The sequence below is a fragment of the Mirounga leonina genome, unplaced genomic scaffold, assembly GCF_011800145.1.
Source record: "Mirounga leonina isolate KUSES-001 unplaced genomic scaffold, KU_Mleo_1.0 Mir_168, whole genome shotgun sequence".
Taxonomy (NCBI): Eukaryota; Metazoa; Chordata; class Mammalia; order Carnivora; family Phocidae; genus Mirounga; species Mirounga leonina.
Window position 1 is genome coordinate 31701519 of NW_023270426.1, and position 24960 is coordinate 31726478.

At 36.0% G+C, this 24960-nt stretch overlaps 1 protein-coding gene across 2 annotated transcripts in view; it reads right to left on the reverse strand.

The window, feature by feature from the left end:
* SLC38A9 (solute carrier family 38 member 9) overlaps nucleotides 1-24960 on the reverse strand; it is a 91019-nt gene that overhangs the window by 63147 nt on the left and 2912 nt on the right. The window contains exon 2 of one of the 2 annotated variants that reach the window (XM_035014439.1): nucleotides 17081-17230. In XM_035014439.1, the coding sequence (XP_034870330.1) occupies nucleotides 17081-17187 (107 nt within the window). In that variant the 5' untranslated portion in view covers nucleotides 17188-17230. Of the gene's footprint in view, nucleotides 1-17080; nucleotides 17231-24960 lie in introns of those variants that run through there. The other variant, XM_035014440.1, reaches the window with a different exon arrangement.

Below are 24960 nucleotides of genomic sequence, written 5' to 3' on the forward strand. Positions count from 1 at the left end.
ATTTAAACAAAACAGATGAGCAGAGGGGAAGGGAAGGAAAAATAAGACAAAAACAGAGATGGAGACAAACCAGAGAGACTCTTAATTATGGGAAACAAACTGAGGGTTGCTGGAAGGGAGGGGGTAGGGGGATGGGTAAAGTGGGTGATGGGCATTAAGGAAGGCACTTGATGGAATGAGCCCTGGGTGTTATGTATAACTAATGAATCACTAAATTCTACCTCTGAAACTAATAATATACTATATGTTAATTAAATTGAATTTAAATTAAATTTGTTAGTCATTTCTGGAGACAATCTAATTTTGTGGAAGTACTTGAAAAACCAAGTGACTGAAATTTTAGTTTCTGCTATTTTTCCAACTAGTAGATATTAGAGAAATGATAGTACAGATGTTAAATTTAATCCTGTCTCTCTAGTTAGTATACAGAATCTCTGAATCTTTCTTTTGCTATTTATTCTCCACCATAGCACCTAAATAGGATGGGTACTCTCCAGTTCAATCCAACATATATCTTAAAGTTGAGTACTTACTAGAGCAAATATGTGGCTATATAGATCAACATGACAGTCTATCTCTACTAAGCATATCATTACTAAGTGAAGTAAGGGATATCAATAAATCTGAAGGTGATATAAAGAAAACAAGAGCGTCAGAGGCTGAATAAACTATCCCTACTTATAAATTTGGTAGCCTTAGATAACTATCAACCTTCCCAAAACATTATTATAGTGTTCTATATAAATTGTATACCTACTGTGACAGCAGTACTAAAAAGAAGTATAAAAATATTTATGTCCAGGAGACAGTTTAATCATACCTGGTTTCACAATCTACAAAGCATTCATTTCTTTTTTTTTCCAAGAATAATACCACACAAAATTCAAGAAAGAATTACAGCTTTAATGCCAACATAAAACAGAGATTGTAATTAATCAAGGATTACTAAAAGAGACTAACAAGTATGATATTAATAGAGAGATGTAGATGTTCTACTTGTAGCTTTTACTCTGAAAATCCAACAGTATTAATATCAACCACTAAGTTGGCTTGAAGGCTTGCTAAAAAGCAGTCCAGGAAGTGCTACATTTTTTGGCTCCTGGCCTCTAACAGAAGTGTTAACTGTACCAGTTTAGTTGGCTTGGGTACTATGAGAGCAGAATGACTCTGAAAGTTTTTCTTTTCCAACAGTTTTCATCAAGATGCTGAGTGCCTGTTCAAACAAATATTTTGGAATCTTTTCAAAACAGATTCTCTTAAAAAATATCCAACTCAGCATATTTTAACTAAATTATTAGAAACATACATGCTTAAGGCTCCATCTGACAGAGCAAAAAATATAAATTACCTTTCTAAATTGAACTTCAGTTGGTTCTGAAAACACTTTTAAAATTAATAGTATACAGAAAATAGTATTAAGAGTAAAATACTTCTGAAACTTGGGCTTTTTCTTTTGAACATGGTTTCATATGATTGCTCCCTATCAGTGTTACTTCCCAAATGAAATGTAGCTCAACTGTGCCAAAGTAAAAATAAATTATGATATTTCATGTAGAAATTATATTTGTTTTACCTTATAAATATGTACATGCTACAGAAGAAAATGCTTTTAACATTTAGCAAATTTTTTAAAATATTTAAAAATGTGATTCAAAATCCCATATTTTCATTTAATACCCTTATAAACAGAGGAACGTTATTTCTACCTCACACCTTTTCTAGGTTCCACTCCTTAAATTCCTTAAACATTTTTGGCTTTTAAATTTGTCTCCACCCTTCTACTGACCAGTTATGCTGCTCTGAAGTTTAGCAATAATCCCATGACTCTTAAGGTTCATACTCAATAATGAAGACCTATGACTTAAAGCTGTTCTTTTATTCACATCTCTATGAAAGCTGAAGCACTCCAACACCTGCTAGACTGGGGTAGGTTGTTAAAAAATGAAAAGGGAATCAAGTATTCAAAAATCTCAAGCAAAATAAACATCCAAAATAATGAACCCACTGAAAATGTCTCTTCCTGCTTGGTAAAACGCTATGTCTGACATGCAGCTTTCTAATAAAGACAGAAAAGGAGTTAATCAAGTCATTGTACCTAGAAATTCCTTGCTGCTATAATAAAAATACTGGTGACCTATAGCTTGCTAATGTGTTTATCACTTCCTCTGATGCTTATACAACATCTTTTTCCACAAAAACCCTGCTCTACACTCCAATTTCACTCATTATTATCAAAGGTTGAGCCCAAGAATTATTTCTATTATGGTTAATTAATTTGTACTGGTTCTTAAATTTATTAAATAGTATTTAAGTGCCAAGCAAGTATGAAGCATAGTTCTAAATATTTAACAATGAATAAGACATAAAACCTGAAGGATCATAATCTGCTGGAGGAGATAGGTAGGTAAGCAATTCCAATCCAGAGGGAAAAGTACAGAGAGTGAGTACTTTTGAGCAACAGTGGGAGAAAGAAAGAGTGGACAGAGTTGTGTGGTACTAGGTATGTACAGTGTACTATGTGATCAAACAGACGGAGAAGCTAAACAACATCTGACAGATCACTGAGGAAGTTACAGCTGAGGTGAATCCTAAAACATAGAGTTCATCAGATATGGGAAAAAGTAAAGAAATAGTGTTTCCAAAAAATATATAAAAGCATGTAGAAATAACCAGGAGAGAGAGCATGATGTATTTTTGAAAACTCTAAGTAGTAGGAAGAAAAGAGGTAAGACATGAGGTAAACCTGGGCAAGGACATGGAGGACTTCACATGCCAACAAAGGATATGATCCTATAGGGAAGAATCCCCCAGTCTTGGTATCCTCTGCTGATTCCTTCTCCAACCCCAACTCTCAAATAATCAGAGTAATCCAGAGTTTAATCCATTGACATTTTCTTTTCTCTATCTAGATTCAATCTCTTGGTGGACTCATCTAGTCACGTAAATATAAATATCATGTATATGCTAATGGCACTCAAACTATTATCTCTAGCCTGAACTCCTGATTCATGTATCAGGCCGCTCTTGCCACCCCCTCTCCCCCAACCCATCTCTTGGACTTCACTGCTTAAAATACTAATCACACTAGCCTCCTCACAATTCCTGAAACACTACAAGCATGCACCTACTCCAGGACCTTTGTTATTAATTTCAGGTAAAACACAAAGTTTCTGAAGGCCTTTCCCCTAAATATCTGCATGGCTTGCTTCTTTACTTTTTGCAATTCTTGCCTCACTTGAGGAATGAGGTATTTAGCTACCCTTGACAGCATAGCTAAAATTTCAACCCATCTTCTCTACCCTTGTCATTTTATATATCTTCTCTGCTTTACAACATCTCCTTAGCATTTATACTATCTAACACAATATATACTTATTTATTATTGGTTGCTTCCAGTAAATATAAGTTCCACAAGAGCAGGGATTTTTGTCAATTTGGTCACTCTTATATTCTCAGGGGCTAGGATAGTACTTGGCATATCATAAAAGCTCATTAGAATATGGTAAGATATGGTGTATTACTTTAAGAAAAAGTCTATTTTGAAATAATTTTTTTAAAGATTTTATTTATTTGACAGAGAGAGACACAGCGAGAGAGGGAACACAAGCAGGGGGAGTGGGAGGGAGAAGCAGGCTTCCCGCGGAGCAAGGAGCCCGACGTGGGATTCGATCCCAGGACCCCGGGATCACGACCTGAGCCGAAGGCAGACACTTAACGACTGAGCCACCCAGGTGCCCAATAATTTTTTTAAAGTAAACTCTATCCCCAACATGGGGCTCGAACTCACGATCCAAAGATCAAGAGTCGCATGCCCTACCAACTGAGCCAGCAAGGTGCCCCAATATTTTGAAATAATTTAGAGTCACAAAGAAGTTAGAAAAATAGTACAGAGTTCCCATAAACACTCCATTCAGGTTCCCCAATGATGGTATCTTACATAACCATAGTACAATCAACAAAACTTGCATTACTTTTATTTATTATTATTTTTTTAAAGATTTTATTTATGTATTTGACAGAGACAGTGAGAGAGGGAACACAAGTAGGGGGAGCGGGAGAGGGAGAAGAAGGCTCCCTGCTGAGCAGGGAGCCCGATGTGGGGCTCGATCCCAGAAGCCTGGGATTGTGACCTGAGCTGTAGGCAGACGTTTAACAACTGAGTCACCCAGGTGCCCCAAAACTTGTATTACTTTTAAAATTAGGAAAAAAGTTAATGAAAAATTATGGGGATAATTCTTTCAACTTTTCTGTAGGTTTAAATGTTTAAAATAAAACTTGGGGGAAAAATGATGGAGGGAGTAATCAAAGTGTTAAATACTGTACAAAATAAGAAGAAGCAACCTACACAAAAATCAATTTAGTGTGTTAATTTAGTGTGTTATCCTCAAACCAATTAAACAGTTTTCAGGAGGACAGAATGATTAACACCGTGTCAACTGCTACCGCTATGTCAAATGAGATGAGAACTGATCAATGAAATGACCACTGGTGACTGTGATGTGAGCAGTTTCAGTGGAGTAGTAAGGGCAAAAGCCTGTCTGAATTAGGTTCAAGAGAAAAATTGGGTATATTAAGTATAAATAATCCTTGCAAAGAGTTTTTTGTAAAAAGGAGTGAAAGAAATGGAGTGCTAGCTAACGAGTTAAGGATAAATACTTCAGAAAGCATAAAAAAAAGCATAACAAATACAATAATCACCCATAATCCCACAATGAGTAACCATTAATAACATTTTGCCAACCTCATTTTCTTGCAAGAAACATGAGATTCCATTCCATGTTCACCAGAATTGCTAAAATTTTAAAATCTGACAATACCAAGCACTAGCAGGAGGTAGAGTAATGAAAACCCTTACACACTGTAGTGGGAATGTAAACTGGTTTAACTCCTGTAGAAAAGAGTTTGGCATTATCTAGTTAAGTTGAATATACACATACATATATCCTACAAAAGTTCTTGCACACGTATGCTAAGACACACATGTAATAATGTTTATAAGAACATTAATTGTAAGATCTCTACACTGGAGACAACCCAAATGTCCAACTAGAGTAGAATGTATACATAAACTTCAGATAGTTATAAAATACCAGAAAGCATGGGAAAGAAATATTGTTACATACAACTTGGATGGAAATTACACTGAACAAAAATTCTAAAATAATACACATAGAATGATCTCATTCACATGAAGTACACAAAAAGGTAAAACTGAATTCAGTATTTAGGGATACAGAAACAATAAATAAAAATAGGGAAATGGTCAGACAAACATCAGGACAGTGGTTACCTGTAGGGAGGAAGGAGGATGTGTTTGGTGAAGGACACATGAGGAACTTTGGGGTGCTGCTGTTTCTATACCTTGGTGTTGGCTGCATAGGTGTTGGCTTTATAATTATTTCTAAAATTGTACATATGGGGCGCCTGGGTGGCTCAGTTGGCTAAGCGTCTGCCTTCAGCTCAGGTCATGATCCCAGGGTCCTGGGATCAAGTTCCGCATCAGGCTCTCTGCTCAGTGGTGAGTCTACTTCTCCCTCTCCCTCTGCCCCTACCCCTGCTTGTGCTCTTTCTCTCTCTCAAATAAAAGCTTTTAAAAAATAAAATTAAAATGTACATAATGCTACACAGTCTTCTGTACATATATCATGTGATAAGACTTCAAAATACAACTTGAATTAACACATTCATTCAAAATTTAGTAATGAGATGAAAAGGGACAAAAAAAATCTTTTGTATTATACAGAAATTCACTGGTTATCTTTTGGCAAACTACCTTAATAAAGATGTGTCAAACTTAAATACAAGTTACCTACTTTTCTATAAAAAGACAACTGTTCCAAATTTGTTAACCCCTCCTGTGATGGCAAGTTGCTATCAAAAGTATGCTACATGGGTACACAGCATGCATTAAAAACCTAAAAGCCTACACATATTTAAGTAGGCTCCACGCTGGGCGGGGCTTGAACTCACTATCTGAGATAGAGACTCAAGTTGGAATCAAGAGGCCGACGCTTAACTGACTGAGTCACCCAGGCACCCCAAGAAAGTAGCTGCTTTTTAAAAATTCACATGAGCAGAGAATACTGATAATGGATGTTTAGAAATGTTTCCATTGTACATAATTTTATTGCTGAAAATGATGTCTGTCACCAATAAAAACTCCTATCTGCAATCTTACATACATGGATGAAACTTTTTCTAACATTTAAAAACTTCCAAAGTACGTAAATGGCTTTTGAATCTGTTATTAAACATAAAAAAAGTCAAAATAATAATTGTAATAATGAAGCAAATGGTATTTATTCCATGTAATAAAGTGTGGAATAAATCTTGGTATTTATTCCATGTAATACAAGCACCAATCAGTATTTTCACTATAAAGTGTTTAGAGTATAAAATGTTTACAAATCAGTGAAATTAAACATGCAAAATATTTCAAAAATGGAAATTTGCAAACATTATAAATCATCAAATGAAACATTAGTTTATATAACATTTTTAAAAAAGATCTATTTATTTATCTGAGAGAGTGAGCGAGAGAGAGAGAGAGAGAGAAGGAGCAGGAGGAGGGGCAGAAGGAGAGGGAGGAGCAGGCTCCCCGCTGAGCAGGGAGCCTGATGTGGGGCTCGATCCCAGGACTTGGGATCATGACCTGAGCCGAAGGCAAGGTGCTTAACTAACTGAGCCACCCAGGTGCCCCTATATAACATTTTTTATAAACTTTATAAAAAACTGCAAAAGTTTGAAGCACCTGGGTGGCTCAGTTGAAGGAGTGACCGACTCTTGGTTTCAGGTCAGGTCATGATCTCATGGGTCATAGGATTGAGTGCATGTCGGCTCTGCACTCAGCGGGGAGTCTGCTTGAGATTCTCTCCCTCTGCCCTCCCACCACTCACATGTATGTTCTCTCTCTATCAAATAAATAAATAAATCTTTAAAAAAATGTAAAAGTTTATAAACCTTTTAATAAACTTCAGGACCTTCCTCACATATTTAGTGCCCCGTCAGTGGAGGGTTCAGACCAGATGGGCAGCTCCTCCACTTTGGAAAGAAGCTTATGGGTTGTAGCAGTTTTGATTTCTCCCACAGTTAACCTGGTAAAGATGGTTCTATTAAGTTCTCTCCTTCCCCCAGCAGAGAGATTAGCCACCTTCTGAAGACTCTAATTCAGTGCCTTTTCTCCCCCTTCTCCAGGCATGTGTGTGTGTATGTTGGGAAGTAAACACTGCAAGTAAGAGGAAAGTAGAGCTAGGACGATGCGAGAAATGAAGGAAAGGAGAGATTGGGGGATAATTTGGAGAGAGAACCAAAAAAGGTGAACAAAACTACTGGTTGTTTTCAAATTAATAGTATTAAAAAATACCATTTTGGACTTTAAAATTAGCATAGAATACTAGAATATACAAAATAGTACTGCCATCACTCGATGTAAGAACTGAGTGACATCAGGGAGAATGAAAATCTACCAGGCAAATTTCAACAAAAACTTCCACATAATTGTTGGATGATACGCAAATGAACTTCAGATCAGTTTGAATTACTGTGTAGCAAAGTGTTACAAAATATTTTAAGATAATAGAGCATAGGGGTGCCTGGGTGGCTCAGTCATTGAGTGTCCGCCTTCAGCTCAGGTCATGGTCCCAGGGTCCTGGGATCCAGCCCCGCATTGGGCTCCCTGCTTAGCGGGAAGCCTGCTTCTCCCTCTCCCACTCCCCCTGCTTATGTTCCCTCTCTCATTGTGTCTCTCTCTGTCAAATAAATAAATAAATAAAATCTTAAAAAAAAAAAAAGATAATAGAGCATATTCAATTGTTATTGATAATATACATGATAAAAGTATTAATATACTGTTCATAAATAAAATTTAAAGCTAATTTTATCAAGATCACTGTATCTTATAATTTTTATGCTTTATAAGGTACATGATATGTAAGTTCAGTAGTACATATACATAATTTGCAAATGAATACCCACATGTATGCACACACACATACATATTCAGTCCCATTATTTTTAGATTGTTATTTTTATTTTTTTAAATGATAAGCATGGTCTGATGAAAAAAATAAATGTTAATAAACCCCAGGTTGAAAATTACGGATTCCTTATTTTAGAACTCCAAGCTTTACTTAGCTGCAAGTAAACAATTTCATCAACACCATGTAGACATAGAACTTAACCTGAATATTAATTCTCAGGCCTGTATATCTCAATTAAATATAGATTCTACTAAGAATGAATTTCAAAATTCTTTCAATGCAATGCAAGCTTCCAAATTTTGGTTTACAAAAATACGTAAACTGGGGGTGCCTGGGTGGCTTAGTCTGACTCTTGGTCTCATTTTGGGTCATGATCTCAGAGTTGGGCTCCATGCTGGATGCAGAGTCTGCTTAAGATTCTTTCTCTTCCTCTCCCTTAGCCCCTCCCCACCTGGCACAGTTGCTCACACATTCTCTCTCAAATAAATAAATAAAACCTTTTAAAAAAATCCATAAACTGGTTTATGGGGAGCTTAGGTGGCTCAGTCGTTAAGTGTCTACCTTCGGCTCAGGTCATGATCCCAGGGTCCTGGGATCGAGCCCTGCATTGGGCTCCCTGCTTGGCAGGAAGCCTGCTTCTCCTTCTCCCTCTCCCACTCCCCCTGTTTGTGTTCCCTCTCTTGCTGTTTCTCTGTCAAATAAATAAATAAAATCTTAAAAAAAAAATCCATAAACTGGTTTAATCCAACTGTCCTGAAAATAAACAGTCTCTTCTTTTATGGCCACAAAATGATCACTAACAGAAATGTGAGGATTTTTGTCTTGTTTTTAGTATCAGCACTGGATTGAGGCTAAAAGAATTAAATAAACACCAAGAATCAAAGTAGAAGCACTTGTAAGCAAATACCAACATATATTCTTCCATTTTTCTCTAGGTTGATATAAAATAGTACCACCACCATCACTGCATCCTATCTTCCACCTAGAAAAAGCAGACCCACAAACAGGACATGGTAAGTGACCTCAACAAAGGAAGATTAGGAATGTGGGAAAAATTCCCAAGACAGCATAGTTCTCCAGCAACTCTTCCTTTTAACTGCTCTATGAGAATGCAAAAATAAATCACAAATTGTCTCAATTAACTTAAGTGCAATAAATTAAGAATATCATTAACTTAATATTTTGAAATAAAGATTTGTCTTAATTATAAATAAAGGGTAGGCTTCAGCCTGCAATGTCATGCCCATTACTACTCTCCTTCTTACACAAATCTACCAAAAGAATTTCTGGAAAAGAAATAAAATTTCCTGTCTTGTAACCTAAATATTCTCCATTAAAAAAAAATGGGGAAGAAGAAAAATGCCAGGTCAGCATTTTTAACTAAAATTTCCTTTCCTTAAAAACTGGAAAGGTAATACAAAGAGGTGAAGAATTAAGTAAATATAAATACTAAGATAAAATCTTATTTTTAATATATACATGTGATTCTTCAAATGAATATTAACATTGCTTTGCTATGCTAATTCAGTTGCCTAGAAATTGAAAACACTAAAAGGAGAATTCATCTATTCTTTAAACAGATCATCAAAGAAAATAAGCCTCTTTCTTGCTCTTCACCCATAACTTAAGAAAGGGCTACTACACATTAAGCCTTAGATATCTTCATCATGGCTCAAGAAAGGCAGATGGCTAAGAGAACTTCTGCTTTGCCATTGGAAATACACTAGCAACAGATGGTCTACCCAAATGGTCATTCAGGTGATAAAGGATATATTTTCAACACAGATGGCAAATATTGTAGTAGGCTGATCAGAACCCATTGTTAGCTGTGTGGCATGTTACTCAGCCGACTCAGCCACAGTAACAGAATAGACCATAAAGGCAAGAGTCCACTGTGAAATCTGCCCTGCTAACTGGCTTCTATTAACCAACTTTTACATATAGGAAAGTTTTATAAACAAAATATAAGAGATATTTTAGGAAAAAAGAAAATAAACAGTGCTAGAAAGGGGATTGTGAAATAGGAACTTTCATACATTGCTGGTAGGAATATAATGTGGAACAATCTTTGTAGAAAACAATTTGGCTGTAATATGTATCAAAAGCCTTAATTGTATTTATATCCTTTAATCTAATAATTACACTTCTGAGACTCTACCAGAAGGAAATCAAAATATGGTATGTAGAAAGCTGCTAATCAGCATTATTTTAAAAAATTATAAACAGCATAATATTTAAACATTACTAAATTATGATACATTTAAATTCATATTTTTTAGCATAATGTTTAGAAAGAACCCTTGGGGTGCTCAGGTGTCTCAGTCGGTTAAGTGTCCCACTCTTGATTTTGGCTCAGGTCATGATCTCATGGTCGCTCAGCAGAGTCTGCTTGTCCCTTTCCTTCCCCTTCTGCCCCTCCCCCTCACTCTTTCTCTCTCTCTCTCTCAAAATGAATAAATAAATCTTGGGGAAAAAAAAGAATTCTTCATATGAGAAAATGCTGACAATACAGTTTTTGGGGGGACATTTCAGTGATTTTTAAGCACAATTTTTACTGCAAAACTTTTTACTTCTCCTTGAAACCTGGTACATTCCCCTTATATATCATTCCGGCTTCAGTCTCTATCCCTAGAGTTTATGGCAGTTAAAATCCTTGGATAGCCTTACCAAAGGGCTTTAGGCTTGCATCAGGGGCATGAAGTTCGGGGAAAGGCTAAAGATTGTTTTATTGTCCAAAGGGCCATTTTGATCAGAACACTTATTATGAGAACAGTTTTATTAGAAGCAGTTGTGGGGGCAGAGTGAAATTAAAGTGAGTAGCCCTTACTTTCTAACTTTTCCAGAAACAAGGTAAGAGGTATCCCTAGGAGTCACAGTAGTAGAAAGTACGTCCCTATGGTTGCTTACACCCAAGTCCCTAAAACCCATTCTTAAAGATCACAGGTTGGTAGATTATGGCAGGATACGACAAATCCAGTCTATGGCATGTTTTATTGGATCACAGCCATGTCCACGTAATCTTGTATTCTATGGCTACTATCACCCCACAATGACAAAATTTAATTCATAGGACCAAAAAGCCTAAAGTATTAACTATCTGGCCCATTATAAAAAAAAAAGTTTCCTAACTCCTGCCATAGACCACTGAAAGTCTCCTTAGGGACTTAGAGGTGGAGATAAGGACTTCTATTCCCCTTCCTGGTGGGCAAAGGGGATAAGGAGGGAGGAGGCCTCATGCCCTTGTCACATCTATGTCAGGGAGTATTTGAATAGGTTTTTCCTTTAGAAATGTTTGTAACCAGATGTTAGTAAACTTCATCCAGCTTAATCCTTTAGAAAATCTACCACCAACATATTACAAACAAAACAAAAATCAAATGAAAGAACTTCAACCTCAGTCAAAACAAATGCCACAACAAATGTTCTTACCCAGAGCAGTGCCTTACAGAAAGCCCCCCAAACACCTAGCCATCAGTACTACAAATGGCCTCATTGTATTCCTGGCTGGGCTCAGCCAGACCCTAGAGCATAGTTACTCAGAGGGATATAATTCCACAGGGTTCTTGGTAATGCTGGCTCAGGATGGGATAAACCAGTATTTTTCCTAATAAAAAATGAGTACTGAGTTAAAAAAAATAAAATAAAATTTTTATAACTGCTCATCATAGTGCTCCCTTTTTTTCAGTGTGTACCTATCTCCTTCCCTGGAGGTAGGGGCTGTGTTTGAGCACTTTCTCGCACACTACAGGAGCTTAGTGAATGTTTACTGACAAAAGGAAAACATATAAGAAAGAAGGACAGGAGGAGGCAAATGGAGAGGGATGGAGATAGAGAGAAAAAATCATAGAAAAGGACAAGATGAAATATACCAAAATATTTCAACAACGCTTGCCTCTATGTGATGGAATTTATTTCCTTATGCTTCTGTTGTCAGAAACTTCCTTATACCCTCCTACTAAAAAAGCTCCACCAAGTAGAGAAAAAACATGATTTGTAACAGTCCACAGAAGCACAGGTGATTTAAACAATGCTTTTAAGAAAATGGGTTTTCATTTTGCATATACTATTTTTATCCTAAATTATAGGAATGCTATATTTTCTTTTTTAAGATTGTATTTATTTATTTGAGAGAGAGAGAACATGTGTGCATGAGCAGGGGGAGGGGCAGAGGGAGAAGCAGAATCCTCACTGAGCAGGGAGCCCGATGCGGGGCTCAATTCCAGGACCCCGGGATCATGACCTGAGCTGAAGGCAGACACTTAACTGACTGAGCTACCCAGGCGCCCCTGAATGCTATATTTTCTGGATAACTTGGTTCTCATTATAAAAGTAGTACACTGTTTATACTGAAGATAATATATAAGTTATAGAGGAAAATGAAAATCATCTATTACAAAAAAATCATTTCATATTTTGATGCATTTCCAAATGCACATAGACTCATAAACATGTATGTAAGCATTTAGCAAAAAAGGGTTCCATTGTGGAAAGTAATATGGGGAGTGAAACACGGGGAGAAGAAGGGTGAGAAAAGTGGACAGGAGACGGAAGAGAATAGGAGGAAAAACAAGGAAGAGAGGGAGGATATAGAAGGAGTGCTGCAATCAGCAAGTGGGCCATCCGTTCCATGTCACTGATATACAGTCAAGACCCTAGTCCCATCTACTTAACATGGATGGCACATTCCTCAAAATGTAATTTATGCAGCTCTGGAAACCAACAGTCCCGGGAAAACCACTCTTAAATCTCTTGCTATACATCTCCATAATCCCTAACTATGGAACTACCAAGCCTTAGTAACCACTTCCAGTCATTATTTTGGGCCCAGATCTACCCTTATAAATTAATACACTCTTCACTTTGCTTTGTTATTCCTTCTCTCTCCCAGAACCACACATACCCAAAAGAGTCAATTCAGGCTGCTAATCAGGGATAGTATTATTGCCAGATGAAACAGAAAGAGGCCAACTTACATATGTGCAGACTAGTAGACATTCTAAGAAACCAGGGGCCATAGCATAGTGTGTTTGAAGGCACCAGGAATGCTGCTTATTTTCAATATCTACCTCTGTCCCACTGGCTTACCAGACTTCTTGCAATGTTGTCAATTACAAAAAAAAAAAAAAAAAAAATCTAAATTTTAGGTTAGGCTTTTATATTTCTAGGATTCTCCACATTAAAATACAAATAGCCATGGAAAAGGTAATAGACTAGGTCTCTGACACCTCAGACTGTTTCCCATTAAAACACCAAACAGACAACAGATCCCTACAAGGATAGGGCAGATAAGTACTAGTGAAAAAGGGGTGAGGAAAAGTATGATTTACCAAGCATTGCCTAAGAGAAAACTGCTGGGTGAATTATTGCCCTGGGGAACACTGTGGATACGAAAGGAGCATGAAAACCCTAGGCCCTAGGAAAAATGGAAAAGGAAATGTTGGTAGAAGAAAACTGAAAAGGGGGAGCTCAAGAAGAAATTAACCACCTCACAGTCTGGTTTCAGGCCAGCTGGAATGTTCAACGCCCAAGGGGCATAATCCCAGAGAAGCAGCAGAGCATGAAGCAACCCTGAATACCAGCTCTATCTTTGGTTACCAGAAAGTCTGGGAAAAGCAGGCAAACAATCTCTCAGACCGGTGATTGCCAATGGAATATATCACATACAACATAGGAGATTTCTAAACCTTCCTGTCCCTCCACCCACATTCTTAATTCCACCCCAAGCCAGATGAAAAACTGAGGGGGAAGAGAGGTGTGTAGAGAGAAAAGTGTACGTGTAGAGTTGGCAGAAGTTCCTTAAATGATCCAGATGGTTATGACATGTATTCCTATTCTACAGCGACAAGCTTCATCCTCCATGAGTCTAATTAGACCCCAGTTCCACCAATGTGATAAGCAGATCCATCACACTGTCAGTTCAAAGGAGTTCTTAAAATTGTTACATTTGAACTGATACATGATTTTGATTGCCACCTAGTGGAAGAGATAAAATTAATCACAAGCTAAACTGAGGAAAAGCAAGCTAAAATTAGTATCAAATGTTGTTTTCTATACTCTGATGGCCGAACACCGTTTCCCAAAGTGTGGTTACATGTAAGATGATTTTTAGGTAGCACAAGGACTAATGCTATCTTAACTACTTGATATTTATCATAATGCATATTAGAATAATGATGAAACTCATCATTTCACAAACCTATGAAGATGAGTCTAAATTAAGCCTAATTTTAAGAACAGATTTTAAAATATATCTAAATTATAATATTACACAGGTAAAATTGTAATGGGACAATACCAAAGTTATTTGGTGACTCCAAAATGATCTATGTCTTAGAAAGAGTTGTCTAAGCTGGTTCTTCTAATGAAGATAACTTTCCTCAGTGTGTCTGAGGTTTTTTTTATGCATACAAAGTGAAGTAACCCATCTTTTAATAGAATTAACAATGTTTTTAGGTACTCCTACTTTTTTTCCTCATCAAATAATAGTTCCTGTTTTCTTAAGCAGAATTAATTCACAAGAAAATTAGCATTCAATACTGCAAAGTGCCTATAAATATTTGCCTTCCTTAAAACATGCTCACCGAGGTAGTTATCCCATGATTGTCAATAGTTGATCCCTTCTCATTTTGACAAATTTCATTACAGAAAATATATTTCCATTTAATCTACATGGTTAAACAGATTCTCAGAGCACTGCCTGAACTCCTGCCAACTTATTGCAATGGAATGCACTTTAATGACCTATATTCTATTGTCACAGTGGTCAATTATTTATCATAGAATTCAGAGGTTTCAAGAAAATCCTGAGCATTCAATCAGCATTCATAAGTTCTTGTATTCACTTGATGTTGGAATACACAGTGAAAATTTTAAGATTCATTTCATTATCTTTTGTGATGGTCACTATGTAAATGATAATGATACATTTCTTATATGATAAATTTCACACTGCCATCTCTAGCTTCAAGAAAGACTAAAAAATTAAGTATCTGGAAAACGGAAATAGGATTATGAAGACTAGCTTAAATCAATCTTCCTTTATCTCCTAGATTGGAACCTATTCCCACTGTTGACAAAATTAAGATTCTGTGGGCAAGGAACAGACAGCATCTGCCACACTTCCCACCTCAAGCACTCTTTCTCCCTAAGGAGGCAACCACTCTTAAATTTACTACTTATTATTCCAGAATCATTTATACATATTGTATTATACACAGTTTATTTATTTTTACCCAAATGATGGTACACTATATACACTGTTCTGCACTTTTTTTGATTTAACAAGTTGAAGACTTGTTTCATTTTGATATGTAATAAAGCCACTTCCTTCTTTTTAATGGGTGAAAAATATTCCATTGTATCAATGGGCCAAAATTTATTTACCCAGTCCTGTAAGAAAAGACATTCTGGTTGTTTTAAATCTTTTACTATTATAAAAAAAATACTGCATTAAACAACCTTGTACATATAGTATTTGACATTGTGAGTTAATGCTTAGAAGTGAAACTGCTGGTGGGGCGCCTGGGTGGCTCAGTTGGTTAAGTGACTGCCTTCGGCTCAGGTCATGATCCTGGAGTCCCTGGATCGAGTCCCGCATCGGGCTCCCTGCTCAGCGGGGAGTCTGCTTCTCCCTCTGACCCTCCTCCCTCTCATGCTCTCTGTCTCTCATATAAATAAATAAAATCTTTAAAAAAAAAAAAAAAGAAGTGAAACTGCTGGGCCATATAAACTTTGGAACTGGCTGCTGACATTTCTGGGGGTGGGGGGAGACATTAAATTTATGGACTAAAATTTAAAGAGCATAAGACTATTTTAGAGTCCTTCCACTGACTGCAAAATATGCCTTTTCATTAAATGTCATATTTTACCAATTCTAATATATACACTTCTAAAATATGGACGCATCCGCATAATCCAGGATATCTTTTAATCACTGTCCGCCAGGCAGCTGTCATAAAAGTAATTATTCCTGGTGGTATGACAGGTAATTGTAATTCCTGGTCATTTCAGTCATCAAACCATTTAAGAACCATTGGAGAAGAAATATGAGCCATATTATTGTCAGAAAACCTTCTATGACACCTTCTGGTAAAATCAGGAAAGTGCAAGCATCCAAACTAAAGAAAGTGTCAGTGATTTGAAAGAAAATTCTTTTAACAAATACTACATTATTAACATTCTTAATGATACAAAGGACCATTGGGTGTGGGAAGGGGAAAAAAAACAATTTTGATGACACCAAGTCAGAAAACTGATTGCAAAGAATCATATTCTAAATGTAAAGTATTAGTAATATCTTAACTGAAATATTTTGTTTTCATTTTTATAATTGCATAAGAAATACATGATAAAATACCAAATAAGCTCAAGAGTTCTTTCAGTAAATTAAAAAAAAAAAAATCTCTACGTCCTAAGAGATTATTGCATCAGGTATACTGGTAGCAGTTTATCTTTGTGTGTTATACTACAAAAAGAAGAACAGTTCAACTCACAATCAGCATCTCAAATATGAAAAAATACTCTAAATCTTATTCTGAAGTTTCTCTCATGTAGATTTTGCACACTGTTAAGACTACTCTTATTTTTTCTTTTGTTCCATTACACTTTCTTACTGGAATACTATTATTTTTGTTTATTTTGTAAATAGCCACTTTACTGAATTCTCTATTATTTTTCAGTGGATTCTTTGGGGTTTTCCAGGTATGCAATGAAATGAATTTTAAACTATTTGCTGGAATTTAAGCTCAGTGAAGGTAAGGATTATGTATTAATTTTACTGTTTTATTCCCCAGTACTTAGCATATTACCTTGCACAAAGCAGGTAATCAATATATATTTGTTAAATGAATTACATAAATGCATCTTACTTTGAAAATTTAACCCAACCCCTTTCACAACACAAATGGTGACCTTAGTCAAAAAAGTCAAATATAAAGAACGAAAGAGTATTCATATTTTTTCCCTTCCACATACAAACATACAGATGCTGTTAAGTAACTGGATATTTTATGTTCAAAACTACATATATTTGGTTACATAGTCCTAGTCTAATAATCAAAAAACCCTAGTTATGAAATAAATGTTTTATTTTAATCACTTACCTTTTGGATCTTAGATCTGATGAATCAAACTGGATATTCATAGGTCCAGGATTTATTATTTCATGATCTACCTCAGGGATGAGAAGATGCCTAGAATCACTATCCATATCTGCCACTTTTCTTAGCCTCTAAACACTGATGAAGTCAGTCCTATATAAATCAGAAAGTATAAAAAATATAAAACTTAATTAAAAATTATTTTACTACTAACAAGTAATACATTGCATGCATAAGATATTAGAAAAATATAGGAATTTGCTGATGATATCTTAATGAGGTATATGCCTAAATCTTTTATCAGAAATTAGCTAAACTGAATTGGAATTACTGTTTATTTTTCAGCTTACTAAAAAATAAGTAGGGCAATCTGTTTCTAGTAATAAAACAGATTAGGCTATTTGGACCTATTTTCCTGTAGAAAAAAATTAGATAAAATCAGAAAATGTCTTTTGAAACGCATCAAAAATGATGATAGTCAGGCGATTGGTAGGTGCAGGTAAGGAACCTAGTGAGGTAAATAGCTCAAGAAATTGCTTCTGCCCAGAGAGTATTTGCTGTACCAGGAGAAAATGGGACTGAAGTTTTCAAGGCCTTGTGAAGTACTAGGAAAATAGAAGATAAAACCTGGGATTCACCCAAAGTAAGGAATGATGTAATAAGAAATCATCCCCTTTCCCTTCTCCAATAACATAGCTGGGAGTACAAAGATCTTTACCATTAGATTGGGAATTAACAAGCAGTAGAAGTGCCGCATTCCCTCACGAGGGAACTACAAACGAGATTTCCTGACAATGCCCATAGGCAGTGTGTGTGTGTGTACACGTGCATGCATCTGTGGAGGAGGAAGTGTTCAATACCACAAACTGCGCTTCATATGGCACAGTATAGATATAAAACATTTCCATCATTATAGAAAGTTCTACTGATCTAGACAATGACAACTTCCATAGTAACATTTCTAGCCAAAATTTCTCTCCTGCATTTCACACTTGCATAACCAACTGCCTACTTAACATCTTTTTTTTTTTTTTAAGATTTTATTTATTTATTTAAAGAGAGAGAGCATGCGAGCAGGGGGACTGGGGGAGGGAGGGAGAGAATTCCAAGCAAACTCCCTGCTGAGCCCAGAGCCCAATGCGGGGCTCAATATCATGGCCCTGATATCATGACCTGAGCCGAAATCAAGAGTCAGACGCTCAACCAACTAAGCTACCCAGGTGCCTCCATCTTTTTTTTTTATTAATACAATTGACATATAACATTGTATTACTTTTAGATGAACAATATAATGATTTGACATATGTATATATTCTTCTTAACATCTTTATTTGGATATAACAGACAACTAACATCCAAAACTGAACTTTTAATTTTTTCCCAAAAAAATACCCTACCCATTGTTTTCCTGATTTCAATTGCTAGCATCTCCTTCCTTCTAGTTATTCAGGCCCAAATCCTTAGAAGTATTAATGACTTCTTTTTCTTAGTGTACATTCAATCCATTAGGAAAATCGTGTTGGTTTTCTCTTCAAGTATATTCAGGGTCTGGCCACCATAATTTGTTACCAAGATTTCTACAACAGTTTTCTGATGGAGCTCCCTGCTTCTACCCTTATGCCCTTACTGTCTACTCTGTACATAGCAGGTAGAGCTGTAGAGAGATAAAGACAGGCATTTGATCTCACCCAATTGGTTTTTATCACTGGGGGAGGTGCTATTAGACCCAATGGGTAGAAACTAGGGATGCTGCTAAATATCCTACAATGAACAAGACAGCCTCCTACAACAAAGAATTATTCAGTCCAAAATGTCAATAGTTCTGAGGTTGAAAAACCCTGCTCTAGGCAGGTAAAATAAGAGGTTGATAGGAAGGGACAGAAGAAGACCTTAAATGGTGATGGCAATATTGTATTTTTCAACTTGATTCTGGTTATATGGCCATTTGCTTTATAATTATATATATGTTTTATGCACTTTTCTGAATGGATGTTGTATTCACACATAAGCATGCACGCACACACGCACACAAACACACACACACACACTAAACGCCATAAAGTGAAATAAATAGGTTTTAACATTTAAAGGCAAGTGCTTTACCTTTATTCTTCAACTCTAAGTTACTATGACTATCCTCATTTTATAAACAAGGATACAAGGTACAGAGAAGTTAACCGATTACAAAGTTAATAAGTAAGTGGGAGAGTTAGAAGTCAAACCCAGGCAGTCTCAGTTCAGAGCCTATATTCTTTGCCATTATGCTGTGCTTCTTTCCTGTTCTTTGCCCTTTGTCTCTCTTTTATCTTTCACCTTCTCTGTTTCTTTTTACCAGACTACTTAAAAGTATAGTTTTATTGGTGCTGTATTTGTTTAACGTAGTCTTATATCTGCTGTTGCTATTTTTCTAAATATAGCACTTACAACAGAGTAGAAAGAAAACACTTGAGTCAGCAATCCTTACCTGCCACTCACAACCTACGTAATTGAAGATTAACCTTCATGAATCTATTTTCCCATCTGTGAAACTGAAACAATAGCATCCACCTCACTGGTGTGGTTGAAAATTAAGTGAAATGATGCATGTTATACTTAGCACTTTGTAATAGGGAAATAAATGTTCAAATGCATTATTATTCCTCTCAGACAACAAATGAAAAAACTTGTTGTTTTGTTGTTTGTTTGTTTTTTTTACACGTGCAGCCTCTTGAGGTTTTCCTCTTTTCTCTAAGTGAAAATTTCTGTAATAATGAGGAGGTGAGAGATAGGCAGAAGTTGTCAAAATGCCACTATTAAGTAACATAGATGTTGGTAACATATTCTATCTCCAGAATATGTGCATTTTCTTTCCTGTCATTCCCTTCCATTTCCATCTTCTGTTTTCCTGCCCAGCATTTAAGCCAAAGCTCTCATTAACTTATTAGTCTCACTAGAGACAATGTTGAAGTACCTTATGTAATAGTGACTTTTCAAAAAAAGTGAAATCAAAATACTACCATCTCCAGTCATGAAGGGCTTTATTTCTAGGTCTTTCTATAAAGAGTATACAAATAATAAAGAGTATACATGCAAAAATGATTATTTTAAGATGAGACAACCAAAATACTGAGTTAACGGCAAATCCTGAACAATATATTCATTCAACAATTTCTCACCAAGCCTCTACAATGTACTGAAGTACTGAGAAAAAAAATATTTTTTTAACTCATGGTCCCCATCCTCAATAAACTTAAGAAATATTATTATTTAGGAAGCCTAGAAGTTAGGTAACTTGTTCTAAATCCCTTAAATAATAAAACCTAGTAGGATGTTAATTACCAATTCCGATTTTCAGTTCATCATTTTACTTTTAATTAAAATCTACACCAATTGCTGGTCCTAGCTCCTAAATTAACTTTCTAATAGATCAGTGCAAAATTTATTTTTTTATGGTAAAAAGTTTACTTGACTGTTTAAAACACAGATTCACAAAATGCATTGTACATATTTAAATGTGAAGCATCAGAAATTATGCTGAATATAAAGTATACATTATTCAAAGTAATCGTTATTAATCTTCCATTAATATGGAAGTAACTGAGGTAAGGTTAAGTAATTTCACAAAAACAGAGTTAGCCGAGAAGCAAAACACAAACTTGATCTTTCAGTTCCTTCCTCTACATAATAAAACTAATAATTCAGTTGACTTGTTTGGTATTAAATTTTAAAACGAAAAAGCAGTATTTTTCAAGATTACTTTGAGCCACTAACTATAAAACTAGGATTGATAGTCCTATTAAACTTCCTTAATTTAAAACTGTCACTAGTGGAGTGCCTAGGTGGCTCAGTTGTTAAGTGTTTGCCCTGGGATCGGCCCCCCATCTCACTGTCTGTCAAAAATCTTAAAAATCTTTAAAAAATATATATTTTATTTATTTATTTGAAAGAGACACAGTGAGAGGGAACACAAGCAGGGGGAGTGGGAGAGGGAGAAGCAGGCTTCCCACTGAGCAGGGAGCCCGATGTGGGGCGATCCCAGGGCCCCGGGATCATGACCTGAGCTGAAGGCAGATGCTTAACAACTGAGCCACCCAGGTGCCCCTAAATAAATAAAATCTTTAGGAAAAAAAAAAACTGTCAATGACTACTTAACTTGAAAAAATTGCTCCCTGGATATAAAGAGTGAAAATACTCTATATAAAATACCAACAAAAATACATTTTAAATTAAGGTGGACATAGCACAGGAATTAAAAACTTGGGAAATAAAGATATTGTAGAGAAGTTATGCTGTGTATTGGTTTGATATGATTTCAAATCTACTTGTTTACAACCTAAGTGAATTGTTTTAATCCATCTGTTTATGACAAAGACAAAAAAAATTGTTTTAGAAGTTGTTTAAAAAAAGGTTGTTTTGACATAAGAACGAAGTAAGCTGTGCTAGGATGTTATCTCAACTGTTTTCACTGATAAGAACTCAGGAGCTCAGTTGCTTATCAATAAAAACATTCAAAGAAGCAACTATGGCAAGGGGATTATCTGTACTATAAATAGTGAGTTTGGAAGGACTATCAGAGCTCTCCGAAGACCTGGGGGCAATTAGATGCTGCTGAGGCAAAGGCTATTTTTACCTGCAGTGGCAAAAGCCGTGTAGCAGCCCAGAAGATCATCTTGCCCATCAACAGGGACAATGACCTTCCCTAGCAACATGCTCAAACAACAGGAGATTTTTACTTTTGTGCAGGCAGCTGGACGTTAGATCTGGTTGGCTAAGCTGTCCTTCCCAAGTATCAATTCCAAAAAGGTATATCTTAACTAAATTTGGACTTTATTCCTTTCATCTCCCCTTGTCTTGAACAAGAGTGTGATTAATTTGTCACTGAGTTGGAGTATTTCTTTATTGGCTTATCAAGAGTCATTATCCTGTATACTACTGGCTTGTGAAATTCCCACAGTGGACCTATGTTAAATAAACCATTGGCAAATACAATCTCAGTCTCAGCATTAACTTGCCTCCTGAAAAAATCGAAGTTATTAGCTTTACAGAATTTTTAAAACATTCTCTCAGTTTCAAAAATTAAATATTTTAGGAATTGAAAAGATGATTGTCAGCCAGTATCCTTTCAACAAAAAGAATAACATAAGAACTGGGGGAATATTCATTCAAGAAAATCCAAAGCACATAAAAATTTTTCTAACAACCTATAAATTCATTTGTGTAAACATTTAGAAGCATGCCAGGGACTGTTAAATTCTGTATAGAAGTTTGCTATTATTTCTGAACTTAATAAAACTAAGCTTAATGAAATTTGTATACTGTGGGAGAAAAGTCATCAATAGAATTGCTAAGAAATACTAGAGAAAATTTATTTATTAAACTAACATATAATGTATTATTTGTTTCAGGGGTACAGCTCTGTGATTCATCAGTCTTACATAATTCATAGCACTCATCATAGCACATACCCTCCCCAATGTCCATCACCCAGCCACCCCATCCCTCCCAGACCCCTCCACTCCAGCAACCCTCAATTTGTTTCCTGAGATTAAGAGTCTCTTATGGTTTGTCTCCCTCTCTGGTTTCGTTTTGTTTCATTTTTCCCTCTCTTCCCCTATGATCCTCTGTCTTGTTTCTCAAATTCCTCGTATCAGTGAGATCATATGATAATTGTCTTTCTCTGATTGACTTATTTCGCTTAGCATAATACCCTCTAGTTCCATCCACTTATTGCAAATGGGCTAGAGAAAAATTTAAATATTGATGAGGAGACACAACCTTATTGCTCCTCAATCTCTAAAAACTGATAAAATCATCTTCAGAAAGTATTGCCAGGATATTCCTTCATTTGAATTATACACAATGGTTAATTTGGGGCATGGCCTACACTGGTTCATTAAGCAGAGTGTGGTAGCTGAAAGCTCATGTGTCACACTGGATTTGAATCCTGGCTCTGCTATTTCCTATGTGACTTTGGGCAACTGATTTAAATTCCCTAAGACTCACTGGTTCAGGGAATAATAAAAGTACTAGTCTTACAGGGTTTGAGATTTAATGAGATAATATACATAGTGCCTCACTCACAGTGAGTGTTCAACAAACACAGCTATCATTTTATTATGAGTTTGGCTCTTTAAAAGTAATTAGCAAAATTATGTCTGGGCTTAACTTAGTGGTGTGGATAAAATCAGCTGATGATCTATATGCCTTTAGTATAAAGCGAGTAAACTCGGTGAGGTAAGAAAGATAAAGAAGTTGAGCTTCATAGTATTATTGAACTGTCACAAAGAGAAAAGACCTAAAGGACAGAACTCATTTCTGAAGAAGAAAACTGGGTGTCACTTTGGAGAAAAACTCAGGCAAAAAGATAAATCAATAAATAAGTAGTGGGAGTTGGGACTAACATTTACTGAACACCTACTACTGGACTAAGTTTTTACATGTTATTTAACTGTAACTAATTCTTAGAATTTGAGAAAGAAGTATTACCTTCAAATTATAAAAAAAGAAACTGAAACTCAGAAGTAACTTGTCCTATATCACTTGGCTAATAAAGCCACAGCTGGGATGGAAACCAGGTTACTCAGGTCCCAAATGTTACTTCCAGTATACTGTGATGTCTGCCCAGACTTCTGTTTTTAACCAATACTCTCTGCAATATTGGTTCCTATACTAAACTGACAATGCAGTTGAGTTTAGGAAGAGAGGATTCTTTTAACTTCTGGAGATTAATACTTTTGCTAAGATTAAATGTTAGGAAACCCAGAACAAGAAAAATCTAGAAAGGTCCTTGGATTTCAGTCAGCCTTACCAAAAAATGATCATCTAAGTTAGGGAAAACGTGAGGGGTGTTCAGGATTTGACATAAAATTTCCAGTTTAATCACATATGTGTATTTGTTCTGAGCAAATCTGAAATGTAGCATTGTCAAATTAGCTCTTTATTGGGACGCCGGGGTGGCTCAGTCAGTTGAGTGTCTGCCTTTGGCTCAGGTCATGATCCCAGGGTCCTGGGATTGAGTCCCGCATCTGGCTCCTTGCTCGGCGCAGAGTCTGCTTCTCCCTCTGCCCCTCCCCCTATGCTCGCTCACTCTCTCTTTCTCCCTCTCTCTCTCCCGAAAAAATAAATAAAATATTTTTTTAAAAATTAGCTCTTTATTCCAAACAAACAAGAACACTGTTTCTTCTCAGTGATCTAAATAAGCTGTACATGAGTCCAAAGTCCATACTGCCTTTCAAAGATTTAATAATATTTAAGTAAATACAAAGAATTGTAAGAAAATTGGTAATTTTCAGTTGCCTCAATTAGACAATTAGCCTGAACTTCAAATACCCCAAAAATGCTATTTTGAAGGAAATGTAATGCCTTTTGGAAGTCTTGATGAGTACAACTACAAGATATTCTCAAGTTTGATGAATTAGATTAAAAGGCAAATTAGACACAAAATAGTGCCATCAATGATTAACTAAAATGTTAAAAACTAATTTGCCATAGACAACAATGATACAGGGAGCTAAACATGCAAGATGACATAAACAGATACATTCACTTCTAATGGCTCACTCAATCCTCTCAGTTTTATTTTATTTTATTATTTTTTAAGATTTTATTTATTTACCTGACAGAGAGAGAGACAGCGAGACAGGGAACACAAGTAGGGAGAGTGGGAGATGGAGAGGCAGGCCTCCCGCGGAGAAGGGAGCCTGATGTGGAGCTCGATCCTAGGACCCTGGGATCACGACCTGAGCCAAAGGCAGACGCTCAACGACTGAGCCACCCAGGCACCCCAATCCTCTGAGTTTTAAAACAAAGTCCCAGAAGCAAGACTATTAATGTCAAAGCTAAGTCATTTAATAATAAGTCCCACTTTAAAAATGGTTTCAGTATGGAGTCTCAATAGGAAAATG